The 21,505-nt window shown below is 48.3% G+C and overlaps 1 protein-coding gene across 1 annotated transcript in view; it reads right to left on the bottom strand.

Moving 5' to 3' along the window:
• PNPLA7 (patatin like phospholipase domain containing 7) overlaps positions 1-21,505 on the bottom strand; it is a 129,134-nt gene that overhangs the window by 89,345 nt on the left and 18,284 nt on the right. Inside the window, exons 2-7 of the mRNA XM_044269148.1 lie at positions 18,467-18,498; positions 17,730-17,804; positions 16,062-16,149; positions 2,011-2,093; positions 1,187-1,278; positions 444-584 (exon numbers count right to left, since the gene is read on the bottom strand). Of these exons, the coding sequence (XP_044125083.1) occupies positions 444-584; positions 1,187-1,278; positions 2,011-2,093; positions 16,062-16,149; positions 17,730-17,804; positions 18,467-18,496 (509 nt within the window). The 5' untranslated portion in view covers positions 18,497-18,498. The remainder of the gene's footprint in view (positions 1-443; positions 585-1,186; positions 1,279-2,010; positions 2,094-16,061; positions 16,150-17,729; positions 17,805-18,466; positions 18,499-21,505) is intronic.

The following is a 21,505-nucleotide window of genomic DNA, read 5'->3' as shown; positions in this document are numbered from 1 at the left end:
ATAAAACAGCCAACAGTAAAGTAAAAGAGTAGAAATAATGGAAGCATTTAGTCAAAGTATGTCCTAAAGCAACCGAGACAATACTATAAGTTGCCCAATAAGTGCTCACAAAATAGATGCCAGAAAATCAGAAATTTGCAATTCTCTTGGGATAATTTGCAGGTTACCTTACAATTTTTTTTTACAGAGACCAAAAGGTTTTTAGAAAAATTTAAAGCTCAATTTCCCTATTAGAGAGCAGTTATCCATCTCCTGACACATGGGCATTATTGAAATGCAGCAATTTATGTTCATTAAAGAGGTCAGAGCTCGCTATTAAAGTTGTAGCAGCATTTGGTAATGTTCGTGACCATGAAAAGAGTAAGAAATGTGCGACGAAGGCTTAATGCACGGGGCAGCAGAACCTGCACAGAACGGGCAAGAGGTCGTCACGTAGTACTCACCGTACGTTCTTCAGCATGTACAACACCTCCGAGGGCAAATGAGAATTTTTAACATCAAATTCTGTAAGATCAGCTTCCAAAAGGGAAGGAGGAGGCTCTTTCTTCTGTAAGGTGGGATATTCCTTCTTAAAACGAAGTATTCTATATTTTAAAAAAAAAAACGAATAAAAAGAACAAATATATCCCTCTAAAAGTGGATTAAACAGAGTTCCTTTGTCATGTGTGCTGTACAATTCCTGTCCGCGTGTGCTCCTAGCAAGTCAAGATTTGTGGATAACGCTTATCTGTGAGTACAGTACACCTGCAATCACATAGGAACTGAGTGTATCATCAAACACCATAATGCAGTCAGTTTGGTTTGGGGGAGCCGCGGCTGACAAACACAGATTTCCGGATTAATCACAGCTGTATGAATCAGCCCTTATAAAGAATACATATGACCATTTCTGACCTCTAGGGGTTAATTATCAATGGGAGTACTGGAACTATTCTATATACCAGTAGCGTTCCTCAGCTCCAGTCATCAGGGCCCCCCACCTGCCAGTCAGGATGTGAGAATATCCCACCGAATGAATACCTGTGGTAAGTCCTGATGCATTGACACCAATTATATTACCCGCTCAATATGAAGGAAATCCTGAAAATATGATCAACAGGTGAGGACTAAGGACTGGAGGCGAGGAACACTGCTGTATGCCATGCTCGTCCCCTCCATGTCCCAATATGGTGTACTTCTTCCTTACCTTTTAGCCAGCGTCAGGACCTTCACCCGTTTCCTCACTCGTGGTCTTGAAACTGTATTGCCACCCACCAGAGTGTTCGGCAGAGTAGTTACCTGCAGAATAGCACAAAGCCATCACTGTCTTGCAGCACACAATAAAGTAGCTTAGACTAAGCTAACAATAATAAGAAAATAAATATATATAAAAAATAAATAAAAAAAAAGGCTAACCTGCTCCAAATAAATAGAACTAGGAAACTTTAGAAGTGATTTTTGTATGTATATTGTTGAATAGTCTCCCATAGAATCCCTAACATATACTGTACGTCTGCAAAAGGGGAGTGCTTATGCCATCTGGTGATCACAAACAGGAACTGCAGAACAGAAATTAATACACGTCCTAGATTTTAACAGTGGCAAATGAAACAGTGATATGACAAGCTATTTTCTAATCATTCTTATTCAAACCTAGTGGGTGAATTATTGCTTATGTAAGGCATCTCAGCGTGAATAACTGGAGCTAATATGTCGTCAGCAGCTGCATCTTTCTGTTGAACACGGTGATGAAGCTCTAATTCCACTAAAGCTTAGGCAGGGTGCCGAATCTCCATAAAGAGACCAGTCTTACACAGAGACTTACTGGAAGTACTCCATGGTATGGAGACTTTTTGCGAATGCTCCAAGAGAAATGAGAACCAACATTCCCGTGTCATATCCCAAGACGGATTTTGACACACAGGGAGTCACTTCCAAGAGGTGGTGCTGGCGAGATGGTTCTATTCCTTGGGAGACACCTCTTTGCATATTAATTTCCAATAAAAGAAAACCCAATATTAAAATCAATACCTTGCGCATGATCTTCCGTCCATAAAACATAACTTTGTCCCTTTTCCGGAAGCGATAACGTGGTACCTCCGGCTGCTGCTGTTCTGCAAAGAGAGGCATGAGGAAAAGGTGACTAAGCGGGTTGAGAGTGGGCTGTGACCAAAATGGCATGGCTGTGTAGGACTGTATGCCTCCCAAGAGTCCTAGATCTCCCAGGTCTAATGATACCAACACAGCAGGGGGATTAAACGAGTGGTCATGAGAAAAAAAATGCTTTTAAGAAATGGGGCAGAATGGGTTAAAAATTATAAAAGGAGCTCAATGAACCAGTGGCGCCGCCGTTCCAACCCTTACTGGGTCCCTTCTGGTCTCCATTTACTGGTCCCTCTTGACCCACAGGAAAAGCAGCTCAGGCAATCACTTACTGCAACAGTGACCCACCTCAGCTAGCGATTGGATGAGCGAGCATTTCCTGTAGGTAGACAGGGACTCAATAAAGGGTCAAAACGGCAGGGAGTCGAGGAGATCAGTGATGCTTCTTTTATATTGATTTTTCAACACATTCCAAACTTTTCCTTTAAAAAAACAAAACAAAAAAATATATAATTTAAAAACACAGATTCCAACTCCTAGACCTATTACATAAGGAAAATCAACCCAGTTAACAAAAGAGAATTCCAACAAACAGGATAATAAATCAGTATATTCCCATATGTGCCCCTTACATCCACGGCCACTTTAACAAAAAAATGTATGAAGAGAAGGAACAGCAGAGCGAGCACAAAAACAAGCTTCACCGATGTTGTAACAGCTTTCACACTCAAAACATGGCTCTTGCACAAAATAGAAGCAAAACTGCCTCATTTAACTGCAATTTGTGCGCAGATTTTGGCACAACTGCATCATTTTGTTGCAACTTTGTGCAGATTGCGACAAAAAAGCTATATTCCTGCAGTGTGAAAGCTCAGATCCTTTATGAAAACAAACCACAAATGCCCTTTTTTCCCTGGTGCCGTGTGTGACGCTCATGTTTTGGTCGGGGTCAAAGACGCAGTGACGGCCAGTGGGCAGCGAGCACGGAAATGGACAAGACACAAGGAATCCTGCCTGTGCAAGCGCACCCACAGAAACCACTACCCACAAGTGGACGAAGACAGAAAAAAAAAAGCGACACATGAGAAAGAGGCGCTGCGATAGCTCATGAGAGAAGCGATACTGCAGACATACTGCTTTGTATCGCCTTGACTGAATTAGCAGGAAAATACCCTTTAATTGCCGCTGGGCACCCCGGGTGAGTGACGGTACAGGGTCTGTGCTGCTGTATCAGTCAGGCAATGTACTTGGTAATTACCAAGTCTCTTGTATTCCCAGGAGATCAGAGATCGCTTCAGCTTGGAAGGATCACGGACATGCTATTTTCATGACCACATAATCACATTATGCTCCCCAGGTCACAGGACCCCCTTCTATGGGCTCAGTTCTACTAATTTTTGTCAGTTATTATGGAACTTTTCTTGCTGATTAAGTTGTAAGTAAAACCAGTCAACCACATTGTCCTTCCCTTTCCATGAAAAAAATAAAGGGAAGGACGGCATAAGAGCAAGGTGATGTATAAGTTGCTGGTAAATTCTTGGCACGACATAAAGCACTTTTGATGATCAAAAGCACCTAACGTCACTACATGCACAGCCCAACAGAAGTGCCTGGCAGAATTAGGTCGACCTTAATGGGAAAAAATGGATTTTTTGTACTCACCGTAAAATCCTTTTCTCGTAGTAGGCATTGGGGGACACAGCACCATGGGTATATGCCCAGCTGCCACTAGGAGGCTGACACTAGAAACAAAAAAAGTGTTGGCTCCACCCAGGTGGGCTATACCCCTCTGCTAGAGCCAGAATAACTCAGTCAGTACAAAAAGCAGTAGGAACGCCACACCTGAACCAAAAAGAAACGGAGTGCCAACAAGTCTTGAACTGGGGAACCCGACAACCACAAGCAAACGCCGGAACCACGAACAAGAATAAATGCTCCAAAGGAAAGGGTGGGATCTGTGTCCCCCAATGCCTACTACGAGAAAAGGATTTTACGGTGAGTACAAAAAATCCATTTTTCTCGTGCGTGGCATTGGGGGACACAGCACCATGGGACGTCCCAAAGCAGTCCCTGAGGGAGGGAAGAAGAATGCCAAGACGGCAACCTAAAGCACCGCTGCCTGCAGAACCTTACGCCCCAGGCTGGCGTCAGCAGAAGCCAGGGAATGAATGTGGTAAAATTTAGAAAAAGTGTGAACTGACGCCCAGGTGGCGGCCCGGCAAAGCTGGGCAGCCGAAGCCTGATGACGCACCGCCCAGGAGGCCCCAACTGCCCTAGTCGAATGAGCGGTCAACCTGGAAGGGGGAGCACGGCCCTTCGCGGCGTAGGCCTCCTTGACAGCCGACCGAACCCAGCGAGAGATGGTGGCCTTGGAGGCAGGCCAACCTTTACGAGGACCCGCCGGAACCAGGAAAAGAGAATCCGAACGACGGAAGGGTTCCGTGAGGCGAAGGTACCAGCGGAGGGCCCGAACAACATCCAGGCAATGGAGAGACTTCTCCCGAGGGTGAGAAGGATTAGGGCAGAAGGAAGGAAGGGTAATCTCCTCATTGATGTGAAACGAGGTGACAACCTTAGGAAGAAAGGAAGGAACGGGACGCAAAACGACCTTGTCCTGATGGAACACCAGGAAAGGCGACCGGCAGGAAAGCGCCGCCAGTTCGGAAACTCGACGGATAGAGGCGATTGCCACAAGGAAGGCAACCTTAAGCGACACAAACGACAGAGAGATGTCTGCCAAGGGCTCAAAAGGAGAGGACTGAAAAGCATCGAGGACAAGATTCAGGTCCCACGGCTCCACCGGAAGGCGAAAAGGAGGGGCTCGGCGAGCGACACCCTGCAGGAAAGTCTTAACCTGAGCCCGCGCGGCCACAGAACGTTGAAAAAGGACCGAAAGGGCAGAAATCTGCCCCCTAAGAGAAGCCAGGCGAAGCCCCTTATCAAAGCCAGCCTGAAGGAAGGCCAGAATATTAGGGACCGAAAAAAGGAGGGGGCGAAAACGTGCGGACTCGCACCAAGCAAAATACGCCCTCCAGGTCCGATAGTAAATATGGGCCGACTGGGGCTTCCGAGCGCGAAGCATCGTCTGAATGACAGAGTCCGAGAGACCACGGGCCTTCAGGACCGCGGTCTCAACAGCCACGCTGTCAAACGAAGCTGCGGTAAATTCGGGTGGAACAGAGGGCCCTGCGAAAGGAGATCGCGGCGCAGGGGAAGACGCCATGGAACGTCGGCGAGCAGGAACACGAGATCTGCGTACCACGCCCTGCGGGGCCAATCCGGAGCCACCAGAATCGCCGGCACCCGGGCTGCCTTGAGACGCTTGAGCACTCGAGGCAGAAGAGGGATGGGCGGAAAGAGATACAGAAGGTCGAACTGAGACCAAGGCAGAACTAGGGCATCGACCGCTAGAGCTTGTGGATCCCTGGACCGCGCAACATAGCGCGGAAGTCTGTGATTCAGGCGAGACGCGAAAAGATCCACGTCCGGAGTTCCCCACCGGAGACACAGTTGATGAAACACCTTCGGGTGGAGAGACCATTCGCCCGGGTCGACGAGCTGACGACTGAGAAAGTCTGCCGCCCAATTGTCGACCCCGGGAATGTGGACGGCGGAGAGAACGGGAACGTGGTCCTCCGCCCATCGCAGGATCTGAGAGGCCTCTTGCAGGGCCATCACGCTCCTGGTGCCCCCCTGATGATTCAGATAGGCCACGGCGGTGGAATTGTCCGTTTGAATCCGGATCGGGAGGCCGCGCAGACGAGAAGTCCAGTGCGACAGCGCTAAGAAAATTGCCCTGAGTTCGAGAACGTTGATCTGCAGGGAGGATTCCTGAACAGACCACAGACCCTGAACCGAGAGGGACTCGAACACCGCTCCCCATCCCGAGAGACTGGCATCGGTCGTGATCACCCGCCAACTGGGAGGAAGGAAGGACCGGCCCAGGGACACCGTCCGAGGAAGCAACCACCAGGAGAGATCCAGGCGAATTTGAGGGGGGGGAGACGAACAAGGCGATCGAGACCCTCCGGGGACTTGTCCCACCTGGATAGGATGAACATCTGAAGGTCCCGAGAGTGGAATTGGGAATAAGGAATGGCTTCGAATGAGGCCACCATCCTCCCCAGGACGCGCATACACGTCCTGATGGTCAGAGAGGACGGCCTGCGGAGAAGATGCACCCCCGCCTGAAGAGAAGAGACCTTCTCTGTGGGAAGGAACACCCGCCCGAGGCGAGTGTCGAAAAGCATGCCCAGAAAGAGCATCCTCTGGCGTGGGATAAGGGAGGACTTGGAGTGGTTGACAAGCCACCCGAACTGAGCAAGAGCCGAGAGGGTGATGCTCAGGCTGGACAGATTGTCCTCCGGAGACGGGGCCCGAATCAGAAGGTCGTCCAGGTAAGGCACCAAGGCGACCCCTCTGGCACGAAGAAGAGCCACGAGGGGAGCTAACACCTTGGTGAAAACCCTCGGAGCGGAAGCCAGACCGAAGGGAAGGGCTACAAATTGGAAATGAAGAGAACCCACCGCGAAGCGAAGGAACCTTTGGTGGGAGAGAGCGATGGGAACGTGGATATAGGCATCCTGAATGTCGATGGACGACAGGAACTCGCCCAACTCCAGAGAGGCGATCACAGACCGGAGGGACTCCATGCGGAAATGACGGACCCGGACAAAGTGATTGAGCGCCTTTAGATCCAGGATAGGACGGAGTGAGCCGTCCTTTTTGGGGACAGTGAATAGGTTCGAGTAGAAACCCCGAAAACGTTCTGACTCTGGAACCGGAACGATGACCCCCAGAGCACGCAGGGAATGAATGGCCTGAAAAAACCTGTCTGCTCGGGCGGGAGACATGGGGGGGGACGTCAAGAAGAAACGACCGGGCGGAAGATCGGTGAATTCGATCCTGTACCCAGAAGAGACCACCTCGAGAACCCAAGCGTCTTCTACGTTTGCCCGCCAAACATCCCGAAAGACGAGCAGGCGCCCTCCCACCATGACGGGGATCGAGTCATGCGGAAGGAGGCTTAGTGGACTGGGGACGAGAGGGCTTGGGCTTGGCGTGCCAAGAGGGCCTGGACTTAAAGGAAGGCCTGGAAGGCTTCTTGTCAGATCGGACAGGAGGGGCCCGAAAGGAACGAAAGGACTGCGTCCGGGAGGACGACCCGGGGAAACGACGGCGGCGAGGCTGATTCTGAGGAAGAAGAGAACTCTTACCTCCCGTGGCCTCGGAGATGAGCTCCTCCAAGCGTTTCCCAAAAAGCTTTCCACCAAGAAAGGGAAGAGAGATAAGAGCCTTCTTGGAGGCGGAGTCCGCCGCCCAGGAACGAAGCCAGATGGTGCGGCGGATAGCCACAGAGTTGGCGGCCGCACGCCCAGAGCGGCGAGCCGATTCCATAGAGGCGTCACAAAGAAACTTGGAAGCCTGATAGATCTGGGAGGCAAGCACTGCCAAGTCCCCCTGGTCAGAGTCAGCAGGTAAGGCACGGAGAAGCTGCTTTGCCCAGATAGCGCATGCCTTGGCCACCCAGGAGGCGGCAAACGCAGGGCGGATGGCGGCGCCCGCTGCGATGAAAACAGACTTGGCCAAGGAGTCGACCCGTTTATCAGCGGGATCCGACAAGGAAGCCGCATCAGCCAGGGGAAGCGTAGTAGCTTTCGCCAGACGAGCGACCTGAGGATCCACCAGAGGGGGAATCGTCCAGAGATTAACCGAATCCTCTGAGAAGGGATAAGGGACATCAGAAGCCTTGGTGAGATGAAGGCGCCGGTCAGGGTGACGCCACTCCTTGGCAAGGAGCGCGTCCAGATCCTCGTGATTGGGGAAAACCACCGTGGACCGCTTAGAACGGCGGAAGGACACTGCCTCCAGGGAGGAGGACGAAGGAACGTCCTGTACATGGAGCGCGTCCCGAACGGCCCTGATTATCATTGGGAAGTTTGTTCCATAAAACTTGATTTATACTCTGACGGTTGAGGACTTGAAAACTGACCAAAATCTGAGAAAAATATAATTTGCATAATAATTTGGAACGCGATATATGTCCCGAGGAAACAGCCTGAAGACTTATGTCAATGCAAGATTTTAGTTTATCCTTTTCAACAAATTAGCAAAGGTTTTTAACATTCTGTTTTTACTTTCTCATTATAGGAGATTGATGGGGGGGAAAAGCCGGAATTAGACTTACCGGTAATTCATTTTCCACGAATCCACCATGACGGCCCAGAGAGATTGACCCCTGACCTCTGTAGGGGCAGGAACAGAGATAGGTTTAAAAGGACCCCTCCCACCACCATTCACCAGTGAGTTCCAGATTATAGTGCTACAATCACCAGTTTACAAGTGAGACAACTCAAAGTGTTGTGTTTTTTTTTTTTTTTTTTGGTATTACCTCATACCAAGGTTTTTTTTTTTTTTTTAGGGCGGGATATCATGCCGTCATGGTGGATTCGTGGAAAATGAATTACCGGTAAGTCTAATTCCGGCTTTCCACTTCACCACCATGACGGCCCAGAGAGACATAACAGATTATATATGAACTAGGGTGGGGCAACGGCCTGAAGGACCTTGCGACCAAATGCGAGGTCGGAGGACCTGGATAAGTCGAGCCTATAATGTTTAATGAAGGTATTAACATTAGACCAGGTAGCAGCCTGGCATATTTGATTTAAGGAAGCTCCTGCCCTTTCAGCGAAGGAGGCAGATACCGCTCTTGTGGAGTGAGCCCGAATGACCTCTGGACAACTGATGCCCTCGATCTTGTAGCAGTCTGTAATAGTCTGTCTTACCCAACGGGCAATGGTAGATCTGGAAGCTGTCTTCCCTTTATTCTTACCACCGAAGAGCACTAATAAGTTGTCCACCTTCCTCAGGTTCTTAGTGACCTCTAGGTATTTTAGTACTGCTTGTCTGACGTCTAGCGTATGGAAACGTTCCTCACCAGAATTTTTAGGATCTACACAGAAGGAGGGCAGAATGATCTCCTGGTTCCTATGGAAGTCTGTTACTACCTTTGGCAAAAATGTAGGGTCTAGCCTCAAGGTGATACGGTCCTCCTGTACCCTGAGATATGGTTGTCTTATTGACAATGCCTGGATCTCACTCAGTCTTTTTGCTGATGTTATGGCTATAAGAAAAGCCACCTTATGAGAAAGATTCTTCAGGGAACTTGCGTCCATGGGTTCATAGGGTGGACCTGTGAGTCCTCTAAGGACGATGTTTAAGTCCCAGGTAGGCATCCTCGATCTGAGGGACGGTCTTAGTCTGGCTGCAGACCTTAGGAATCTTTGGATCCATCTATGGCTGGCCAATTCGGAATCGAAGTAGGCGCTAAGTGCTGAGACCTGGACTCTCAGGGTAGAAGGACTTAACCCTAACTCTAGTCCCTTTTGAAGGAAATCCAGAATCTTCTGTATATTTGGTCTGGTTTGATCTGGGGCTTCGTCGCCCGACCAGGTGCAGAATCTTTTCCAGATCTTGAAATAAATGGAGTTAGTCACCTTCTTTCTGCTGGCCTTTAAGGTAGATATAACACCCTCAGAGAGACCTCTCTGCCTTAGGAGGTTGGACTCAGGATCCAGGCCGAGAGGCTGAAGATTTCCGGATGGGGATGGAGAACCGGCCCCTGGATCAGGATATCCTTTCTCCTTGGGAGAATAAATGCTTCCTGTGGAGAGAGTTTGGTTAGGATCGAGAACCAGCTCCTCTTGGGCCAGTACGGGGTGACCAGGATTACTCTGGCTCTGTCCCTGATGATCTTCTGGAGAACCCTTGGGATTAATGGGAATGGAGGGAAGGCATATGCAAGGACCCAGTCCCAGTGCAGGGAGAAGGCGTCGATCGCTAGGGGCCCGTCCCTTGGGTTTAGGGAGCAAAAGGTTGATACCTTTGCGTTTGTCCTTGTGGCGAATAGGTCTATTACTGGAAGACCCCATCTCTGGACAATCAAACTGAAGATCTCGGCGTTTAAGGCCCATTCTCCCTGGTCTATGGTAGTCCTGCTGAGGAAGTCTGCTGCACAGTTTAGGCTTCCTTTTAAATGAACTGCCGATATTGATTTTACGTTTTTTTCCCCCCAGAGGAAGATTTTCCTGGATAGACATTCCAGCTTCTGAGATCGTGTGCCCCCCTGATGCTTGAGGTAGGACACGGTCGTTATATTGTCTGAATAGACCTTTATATGTTGGTTTTGTAGTTTTGGAGCAGCTGTTCGTATTGTCTCCCAAACTGCCCTGAGCTCCCTGTAGTTGGAGGACTGGGCTGCAATCCTTGGAGGCCAGTCTCCCTGGTACAGATCGGAGTAAATTTTTGCGCCCCATCCTTTTAGGCTGGCATCGGTCTGAATATGCACTGCTGGGGTCTTGAACCAGACCATGCCCTTTTCTAAATTTCTTGTGTGAAGCCACCACCGGACTGAAGACTTTACGTGGCCCGGGATCAGGATCTTTTTGTCCAACGAGGTCAGATTTTTGTCCCATTTCCTTAAAAGCCAGGACTGAAGGGCTCTGTAATGGGCTTGGCACCATGGGACTGCTACAATGCAGGCTGTCATCTGACCTAAAAGGCTCATCGTTTCTCTGAACGAGAAGGAGCGACGTCTCAGGAAGGCTCTGATTGATGACTGTAGGTTCTGGATTCTTTCTGCCGGAAGGAATGTTGTTTGTTTTTCTGAATCCAGCAAAACCCCTAGGAATTTTACCCTGGTATTCGGAACTAGGGAGGATTTCTTTAGGTTTATCACCCAACCTAAATATGTCAGAAGGGAGCAGAAGATTTCTCGATCTGCTATAGACTGACCTACCGTGTTTGAAATAAGTAGAAAGTCGTCTAGATAAGGGACCACCGTCACCCCCTGAGGTCTCAGGGAGGCGACCATCTCTACCACCAGTTTCGTGAAAATCCTTGGGGCTGAGGCCAGCCCGAAGGGGAGAGCCACGAACTGGAAGTGGTGAACAGACCCCTCGTGATCCCTTACTGCAAAGCGCAGGAACCTCTGAGACTGGGAGTGAATGGGAACATGATAATATGCGTCCTTCAGGTCGATTGTACAGAGGGACGCATCCTTTTGGATTAAGGGGATGGTAGAATTTAAAGATTCCATCTTGAACCTTTTGTAGATCACAAATTTGTTTAGCCTCTTTAGATTTATGATCATGCGGAAGGCGCCCCCCGGCTTTTTTACCAAGAAGAGGCTGGAGTAGAACCCCCGCCCTCGTTGAAGTTCGGGAACTGGAATTACTACTCCTAGGTCCAGAAGATTTTGGACCTCCTTCCAGATCTGGCTGTACTGAAAAGGAGAAGGGTGGTGAGAAATCAGAAATACGTTCGGAGGGGGGGAAGATAGTTCTATTTTGTATCCAAACTTGACCAGATTTTGCACCCAGAGGCTCGGAGAAGTCTGTTGCCACTGAGCAAAATGTAGGGATAGTCTTCCCCCTATCCTGGCGTCACAGTTTCTCACCGCCCTTGTTTTGGGGATTAAGCAAGAACCCTCTACCTCTCCCCCCTTTGGGGTAACTCCAACGTCCGGTTTTTCCTTTACCACGAAAGGAACTGCTTTGGGTATTTTGACCACGAAAGGAAGGTTTCTTTTTAGGGATCCTATCCTCAGGGAAACCCCTCTTTTTATCCGTAGCCTTTTCAAGGATCGTGTCCAGTACAGGGCCGAACACGTATTCGCCCGAGAAGGCTATGGAACACAATTTCATCTTGGAAGGGATGTCTCCTGACCAAGATTTCATCCAAAGCGCCCTCCGGGCTGCGTTGGACAGGGCTGCATCCTTTGCCGAAAATCTAATTGTCTCTGCAGAGGCGTCCGCAAGAAAACCTGTAGCAGATTTTAACAAGGGAATGGAATCTAATATCTGTTCCCTAGGCGTTTTGCTGCTTAGATGATCCTCTAATTCATTCAGCCATAGGTACATAGACCTAGCGACTGAAGTAGCGGCTATGTTTGTCTTAACACTAAACATAGCCGCCTCCCAGGACCTTTTTAATAAGCTGTCGGCCTTTCTTTCCATCGTGTCCTTTAGCTGACAGGAATCCTCAAATGGAAGTGAGGTTCTCTTGTTGACCTTGGCCACCTGTACATCGATTCTAGGGACTTCGTCAAAAATTTTTGAGTCTGAAGGGTCAAATGCAAGGCGATTCCTGAATTCTTTGGATATACCCAGCTTCTTTTCTGGATGGGCCCATTCATCCATCACCATCTCCTTAATATTTTCGTTTATGGGGAATACTCTGGAGCGTTTGACCCTCAATCCCCCAAACATTTCCTCCTGAACTGTATGGGGTTGCTGAACATCTTCTACCCCCATGGTATCCCTGACCGCCTTTAGAAGGTCGCTCATCTCACTGGGAGTGAAGAAAAATTTTCTGGAGTCCTCAATGATCTCGCCCTCAGATAGGTGATCGTCTTCCTCTTTTTTAGAGGATGATGCATCCTCCTCTAAATCCTCGGAGTCAGAGGGGATGTCTGCCCCCCTGGGTCTTTTCGGTGGGCGGATCTCCCTGGTATCCTCACGGAGGGAGGCCAAAGAAGATTTAACCTCCTCCTGGATCATGGATCTGAACTCCTGCATGATTGAGGGCTGTTCATCTCTCACTATCTTAGTGATGCAATCCTTGCACAGTTTTTTTGTGTAATCCTCAGGAAGCCTGACGGTACACTGGATGCATCTGGCGGTCTTCTTAACTTTTTTTAAAGTAAGTTTGGCCTAGCGAGAGAGAGAGAGAGGCAGCCCATTTAATTAATGTCAATCTGGTATAGGAGCAAAATTAAATGCAGTATACCAGCAGACACCACCAGGGGGAGGGGACAGTGGTTACTCTCTAAGGCACAACCTCCCCCTGTAGCCAACTAATAAGCCGCCGTGCCCAGGTGGGCTACTCACGCTAGGGCGCTCTGGAGCGGTCTGCTCCTTCTGCTGTGTCTCCTTCTCCTGGTCCGACATCTCTGGTAGGAGAGCGATGCAGATAGCGCAGCGGGAAAGCTGTTAGCGTCCTTTTTATGAAAAACCATCTACTTCCGGGTTCCGGCCTGCGGCCCGGAAGTGACGTCAGACGCGCGCGACGGCCGCGAGCGTCTTTCCGGTCGGCTACCTCCGAGAGGTAGGCGACCCGCGGCATTTCAGGGCAGGCTTCCCTCACAAGGGAGCGTGACCCCGGCGTCCCCTGTCAGCTTGAGAACGAGTCCGCCGGAGAGCAGGGGACGCATCCCTGGGTGAAAAGGAGCCACAAGGGAGGCAAGAGCACCACCGATGCGGTCACCCAGGTACTAGAAAATAATAAACGAGGTCCACTTCACCTCCCTGGAAGCCAGAGAGGACTTTACTCTGTCCTGGCCACTATAGGGGCAGGAACACACTGGTGAATGGTGGTGGGAGGGGTCCTTTTAAACCTATCTCTGTTCCTGCCCCTACAGAGGTCAGGGGTCAATCTCTCTGGGCCGTCATGGTGGTGAAGTGGAAAGCTGGTATTTTTTATATTTTAGCACACGGCTGCAACGTACCAAAATGTGAAAAATATGAAAGGGTCTGAAGACTTTCCGAATGCGAATGCATGGTGTATGTGTATATATCAGTGCAGACTAAAAATAATATCAACCTGAAAAATTTAGGAGCCAAATTTAAAATGCATATAATATAGCTGGGATGCTTAGGAGCATGGGGTTTCCTAAGCTACAGCCCACGCCGTTAAAGGGGTTGTACACACATTTCCATGACCTGTCAGACTAGCCAGATTCACGTTGGTAATCTCTAGGTGCTGGGTCCTGGCTCATTCGCTTCCGGGCCTCCGCTGCAGTGGCATCAAGCCAATCACTGGCCACAGTGGAGATCTGCTCCCCTTGCATCACATGACCATTTAACATAATGCAAGGAAAGCAATGATCAGTCATTGGCTATAACGGCATCAAATAGGAAGTTTTCATTAAGGGACTCAAGACAAGCAACGGAGGCTGGGAAGCAAATAAGCCGGGACCCCGCACTGGGGATCAGGAAAGTATGATCACCAACAAAGGTCCTGCCAGTCTCAAAGGTCCAGAAATTAGTGTATCCAAACCCTTTAAGGAGGTTTTTTTTTTTTTTTAGGGGGTTTCAAACCAGTATTCTTCTATATGTGACACAGAATGGGTTAAAATAAACTATCCCCACTGTAACATCGTATATAAGGCCGAAAAAAGACATTTGCCTATCCAGTTCGGCCTGTTATCCTGCACTGCACTCCTTAAAAGGCCAAATCACTTGAGAGTCGCCACTGCAACCAGTGACCACATCAGCAGGTATCACGTGTGGATGGGACCAGCATGACAGTGGGGGGGAGGGTTACATTTAGGAAAAATATATAATGTAACAGATAAAAATATAATACTTCAGGAGCTTTACTCTTTATTCTCAACCCCTCTGCTTGCCTGTCAGTGAATGGTATGAGACCTCCTCTGGCAGCTGAACTAGCCTGTGCTTAAAGGGGTTCTGCACTTTGTTTAAACTGATTCAAGTGAACAAAGCTCAGCCGCGCCCAGGCAAGTTGATACAAGTCGTGACGTCACTGAGCCAGCGGTAAACAGTGAGAAGGCCGTGGCGCTGCTGCCTTCTCAAACAGCTGATCAGCGGGGGTCCCGGGTGTCGGACCCCCGCCGATAAGATGCTGATGATCTATCCAGAGGATAGATCATCAGTTTAAACAAACTGCAGAACCCCTTTAACCCCTTATAGGCTGCTTCAGTGCTATTTTCCCTCTTTTTATTTCTCTGCCCATCACCCACGTGTCAGTAAGGAGCCGTGCACGGACATCGCCCTCCTTTTCTAGAACGTGCGCAGTATAGGCGGCAATCTCTGCTTGTCAATCTGCGTGCCTTGGGACTGCTGAGCGAACCCCTAGGCCGGGGGAGTCTCATTGTTTCATCATTCTGCCAGCAGTAACACAGACTGACGGGAAGGTTGACAGCTGATTGCTATTCCCTATGTGGAAGTGAATACTGGTGTTGTGGAATAAGGCGAATAGATTATATGATTTATGATCAGAAATGGTTACTGGTCTGTGCATTGATAGGATTGCGCTGGTTTCACACCAGAGTGTGCCTGCAGGAGCTCTGTACTGCCAGGGTCGCATAACATTATATTGGATTTATGATGCTATGTAACCCTTACAGTTCTGGAATGTATTGGATAACACTGACAGCATTAGGTCAGTCCAGTACATTCCAGACCGCTAAGGGTTACATAGCATCATAAATCAATGTAATGTTATGCGACCACGGCAGTGCTATGCAGACCAGGACAGTAGATCCCACCGACATACTGTGGTGTTAAAGCAGCACAGCCGGTGCTCATACTTGTTCTTACAGGGTTTACTGATCTCTGGCTTCTCCTTGTGACCTCATGGGGACCCAGTCCTATAAAACACACTAATGAATCTGCATATGGGCGACTCGTCTCGTCTCATCAGCCGTGGACTGTGTGGGGAGCTCTGTGCGGCCCTAGTTGAAATGTCTCCAGCAGCTCAGCTCCATAGCACAGACTTAACTCCAAACTTGCCAGACTGCTGGAAGCAGGAGCACAAGATGCAGGAACCCAAGCCACACCCACCCTCTATGGCGGGTAGCGTGAGGGGCGGAGCTTCACCCAGCAGGAGACGTCTGAAGCGTATGTCTGTTGGATGAAAGCCTTTTTTTCTTAAAGAGGCAGAGCAGCGGAGGGTCTAGGCGCAAATGGCGATAGGACTTACAAAGGCTTATCGCCATTTTGCAATTCTAAGTCGCATTGGCGACCATTTTAGTCGCCATCTGGAGCACTGTATATATATTACATAAATATCACGGCATGCTTTTTTGCCGTGGCCCACTGTATAGTAGAGTGCAGTCTGCTGAACTTTCCTTTACAGTAAGAGAAAAAGATTTGGAGTGTGCATGAGCACCTAACAATATGTCCGAGTAGGGTTATGAAATAATAAAAGAATTGTAACATGCACAAAATACTTACTGGACTGTCGAAATTTCTTGTAGACAATAAACACTACAATCCCAATAAGGGAAAGGGCAACAACGGCTCCGATCAGGATTCCAGTCAGCTGTAGGATTGAGAAAAGAGGGGGAAAAGGGAGTTAAGAGAGAAGACTTCATCCCCAAGGACTGAGCAAAATATCCGTCAGCTGAAGACTTGACAGGCCAACAGCTGTACCTGCATACTTCACCACAGGACCCAGCGTGCATGTGCTTACAATGGAAATATGGGAGTGAGCTGCTGTCAGACCTCTCTGGCAGCAGATCATCACCCACAGAAACAAAAGATTGAGCATGTTGAATCCCAGCATGCCAGATCCTTCTTTCTTCTGACCTCTGCCATCATAGTCATCTGGTCCTGCTGACTTTATATAATAGGCATGGGCAGACTTACTAGGCCGCAAGTTGCTCAAGGGAAATACATGCAAACATATTTAAAACAACTGGAATCATTTTCCATTGCCAAAACTGCTCGTATGAATCGCTTCACATCTCATTATCTAACGACCAAAAAAACATTTTAAAGCTGGCCTTAATTTATTTATTTTTTCTCGATTGATGGAGCAAGAGTATTGCTACACTCGGCAGTTAGGCTACTTTCACACTGGCGTTTTGGTTTTCCGTTTCGGAGATCCGTTCAGGGCTCTCACAAGCGGTCCAAAACGGATCAGTTTTGCCCTAATGCATTCTGAAAGGATAAGGATCCGCTCAGAATGCATCAGTTTGCCTCCGTTTAGTCACCATTCCGCTCTGGAGGCGGACACCAAAACGCTGCTTTCAGTGTTTTTCTGTCCGCCTGACGCATCGGAGGCACAGATCCGTCCTGACACACAATGTAAGTCAATGGGGACGGATCCGTTTTCTATGACACAATCTAGCACAATAGAAAACAGATCTGTCCCCCATTGACTTTCAATGGTGTTCAAGATGGATCTGTTTTGGCTATGTTACAGATAATACAAAAAGGATCCATTCTGAAAGGAAGCATGCGGTTGCATTATCTGAACAGAAGCGTTTGTGAACGCGAGTGTGAAAGTAGCCTTATGTGGCAGATTTTTTTTTTTTTTAAAGAGTGGCAGCAAAGTGGAGGAGATTTTACCAAATCTAATCAGTATGCTACAAAAAAAAAAAAACAACCTGTGCTAAGTAAACATGCACATTGAATTCTGACGCAAACAGGCAACAAAAACCGAGACAAAGTTGCATGTAACACAGCAAATTCTCAGTGGAAATTCTGCTCCATGCTACTGTGCCCTAAGTCTTATCAGAATAGTTGTAGTCAAACAATGGGCTTTCTGTTGTGTGATTTTGCAGAACCTATATTTGACAGCATAAGGCCTCATGCACACAACCGGATGCATTTTGTGGTCTCCAAAATATGGATGAAATTATTATTTTTTGCAGACCCATTGGCTTCAATGGGTCCGTGGTCTGCATTTTGCAGCCAAGTATAGGAAATATTATTTTTGCAGAATGGAACATCCATTTGCTTTCTGCACCCATATGTCCATTTTACAATATCCTATTCTTGGCTGCAAAATGCGGACGTGGACCAATTGAAGTCAATGTGTCCTACAAAACAATCAAATAAAAATTGTTGTGTGCAAAGGGCCTTCAATAGTAACTGCTATTACAGTCTTTGTCTTACCATGGTCGTCTGGAGGCGCTCTTCCACAAACTGGAGAACTCTGCTACGAAGGTCTACGCCCATAGAAAAGGCCGGCTAAAAAAGGCAAAAAGAGCAGATTATCACATATATGTATAGTACATATCACATATAGTAAAAAAAAAAACTACACAAACAGATATAAAATTGACTCATGAAAGGATTGACCTCTAGAATCAAAGACTGAGAATCTGGGTTCTCCTCGGTCAACATGGCGAGAAACCTGCCAAGTCCCCCTTCAGCAGGGCAAACTGCGTTTCCAAAAAGTACTAGGTCTCCTACTCGTGTCAGGAGCCCCATCGCAGACTGTCGAGGAGTTATCAAAAACTGAAATAGCGCAGAATAATAGACCTACGCAACTTCTACCCGTGACACTGGCACAACATACAGTTTTCCAGTTGCCGAGCCTCATACCATGCATCAGACAGCTGCTAGAAGCCACTGCCATTGGTTAGAAGGTCAGTGGATCAGCTTTCAGTGTTGTGACACTGTGGACAATTGCAATGAAAGCGGCTTCAGCCCCCCCCCCCCCCCCCTTCCCGGGCAAAGGGGCTGAAGTAAGGGCGGATCAAAATCAGTTACCGAGTACAAATCACTGCCAGTGCCAGGCTCTTAGCAGTACTCCTGTCATCCCAATTCTCCTCCTTACTGTGACAACTTGCATAGCGTACCATAATAACATTTTATACCCAAGTACAGAGCATACACGTATACAATACCTCCATGCAGCTGCTGTTGTCATCAGCCATATCTGCAAAAAACAAATGCAATCTATTAAAATATAGAAATAGAATGATACTGATAAAATGTTGCATTCTTTAAAGGGAACCTGTCACCGAGATTTTGGGGATAGAGCTGAGGACATGGGTTCCTAGATGGCCGCTAGCACATCCGCAATACCCAGTCCCCATAGCTCTGTGTGCTTTTATTGTGTAGAAAAACTGCTTTGATAGATATGCAAATTACCCTGAGATGAGTCCTGTCCCTGAGATGAGTCAGGGACAGGACTCATCTCAGGGTAATTTGCATATGTATCAAATCGGTTTTTTTACACAATAAAAGCACACAGAGCTATGGGGACTGGGTATTGCGGATGTGCTAGCGGCCATCTAGGAACCCATGTCCTCAGCTCTATCCCCAAAATCCCAGTGACAGGTTCCCTTTAAACTGTTTGCTGCCAGGACAAACTTCACACAAATAAAACCAGAATTTTTTTTTTTTTTTAAAAAAGGCACATTGCACCCCCCACAGACAAGAAAACACCACCGCATCCAGCGAACGAAAAAGAAAGCCAGGTGTGAATCCCCCTAAAATGTAGTTTAAGGGGGAGACAACATATGGAGATGGAGCTGACAGGAGTATACACAAAGAAACGAATGAGGGGCTCGCTCTCAAGTTCCAACTTTTACCTGGGAAATGACAATAGAAATAGAGAAAGGGACAGTGCAAAACAAGCGTGCGAACCTCGCAATCTGAACCAAGGAGACACGTAAGCTTTAGGTCAGTTTCAGCTGAGTTTCCTGGACAGAACACTACTCCTCTAACCCAAACTCACAGCATCATAATGATCTACGGAGCTGTGAGTTCCTGCCCGACTGCGGGTCTACTACACTACAATAGAACTGTGTCCGGCGGGATCTCAGCATCATAAAGTCATTATAATGTTGCGAGACCCGGGCAGAGCAGCAGTGATCGGTCCTGGAAACGCAGCCGTATTTCAATAGGTAAAAAATGTTCGCTTATCCGAAACTATCCTTTAAGGGAGAGTGTCCACAGGAAATCCAAGCTTACACTGCCCTGAAGAGCCATCTCAGCTGAATGATACCTTTCACTTAGCGATCCGTTCCTTTATTCTGGTGATAAAGTACTATAAGGCCTCATGCACACAACCGTTTTTCGGATCCACATCCGAACCGCAGATTTTTCAGCTCGGGTGCGGACCCATTTTCTTCAACGGGGCTGCAAAATATGCGGATAGCACTCCGTGTGCTGTCCGCATCCGTTGCTCCGTTCCGTGGCCCCGCAAAAAAAATATAACATGTCCCATTCTTGTACATTTTGCGGACAAGAATAGGCATTTCTACAATGGGTCGCCCGTTCAGTTCCGCAAATTGAGGAAGGCACAGGGGCAGCTTCCGTTTTTTGCGGACCGCAAAAAACTGAACGGTCGTGTGCATGTAGCCTTAATCCATAGACAAATGATAAGTGCACCAAGGGCAGGCCCAAGCCACTCTGTGCACCCTTGCTCCTCCTTCTTCCTCTGCCCTCTTCTTCTTGATTTACAGGGACACGTTCCTGCAGAGTCATAATCTCGTCTGGTCCAGTCAATTAGGAAGGAAAGGAAGGGGTTAGCAGAAGAAGGAGGAAGAGCAGCGGTGCTCAGAGTGGCTTGGGCCTGCCCTCGGTGCACTTATCATTTGCATATGGATTATTAGAACTTTTTTTGTCCAGAATGAAGCAGTGGATCACTTAGGCCTCATTCACATCTCGGTTAGGGCTCGTTCACATGAACGTGTGAAGCCCGTGCTGTGGATCGCAAATTGCGGTCCGCAATGCACAGGCACCTTCAGTGGGGCAGGCGCATGGGCATCCCAGACCCATTCACTTGAATGGGTCTGCGATCCTTCCGTTCCACAAAAAGATAGAACTTGCTCTATCTTTTTGCGGTGCGGAAGCACGGAACCCCAGAAAGCACTCTGTAGTGCTTCTGTAGTGTTCCGTTCCTCCGTTCCGCATCTCCGGATTTGCGGACCCATTGAAATGCATTTGTGATGCGGAGTGGGCATGGAACGGTGCCGTGTATTGCGGATCCGCAAAGGAAGTCCGCAATACGGCAACGGGCATCACACGTTCGTGTGATCTCCTCAAAGGCTCGTTCACACGGCCTGATCGGGCACAAATAACGTCTGTCAGCCAGACAAAAAAAAGTTGCAAGCAATGGTTTTTGCCTGGCCGAAACACAACATTGTTTTCAAAAGGTCAGTGGTCCACATATTGCGGACATAGTCTATCTGTTTGTGGAATGGACATCTGTATTTTGCAGATCCACGATTTGCGGACTGCAAAATGGATACGTGTGCATGGGGCCTAATATTGGCGTGTTTTCTGTGGCAGAGGATTTTTTCGGTCCCCTTGGGCTCATGGGCCACCAGCTACGCCTCAGTGAATTTCCTGGATATATACTCTTTAATGACCACAAACTATTTCATGGATGAATGACAAAGTGGAAAAGTACAAAGAAGCCACTCGTGCAGCTAGAACAAAAGACACAGGAAAAAAAATTAAAAATAAAAAGGAACTTTGCACCATGACAAAAACACATTGCACAATCCCCGCCACCGGCAAAACACAACCCACATAATGAACACTACCACAAGTGGAGATAAACGCATAAAAGGACTTGTCCGAGTTTGAAAAAAAGGCTAAACTGCATGGAAGGGGTTATCCAATTATAGACATGCCCCCACAATGCCCAGGCCCCTATTATAGATCACACTTACCCCGCCGCCGACGTCACCTGTGATGTTAGGGATGCTATTGGCTGCATCCCCCCCACATCGCCGGATGTTTTGATTTGCGCGATGGGGAGATGGAGCGGCGGCCATGCAGGGATCCGGAGAGACGCAAGTGTCGGGGAGCAAGGCAAGTATGATATATAGGAGGGGCCCTTTTTAGAATTGGATAACCCCTTTATTAATATAAAACAATTTACACACTCCAGTGGCGCCACACCTGTCTTTCCTGCAGCTTAGAGGAGC

The sequence above is a fragment of the Bufo gargarizans genome, chromosome 9, assembly GCF_014858855.1.
Source record: "Bufo gargarizans isolate SCDJY-AF-19 chromosome 9, ASM1485885v1, whole genome shotgun sequence".
NCBI lineage: Eukaryota > Metazoa > Chordata > Amphibia > Anura > Bufonidae > Bufo > Bufo gargarizans.
Note: the sequence above shows the minus strand (reverse complement) of the source record. Positions and strands in the feature narration are given on the sequence as shown.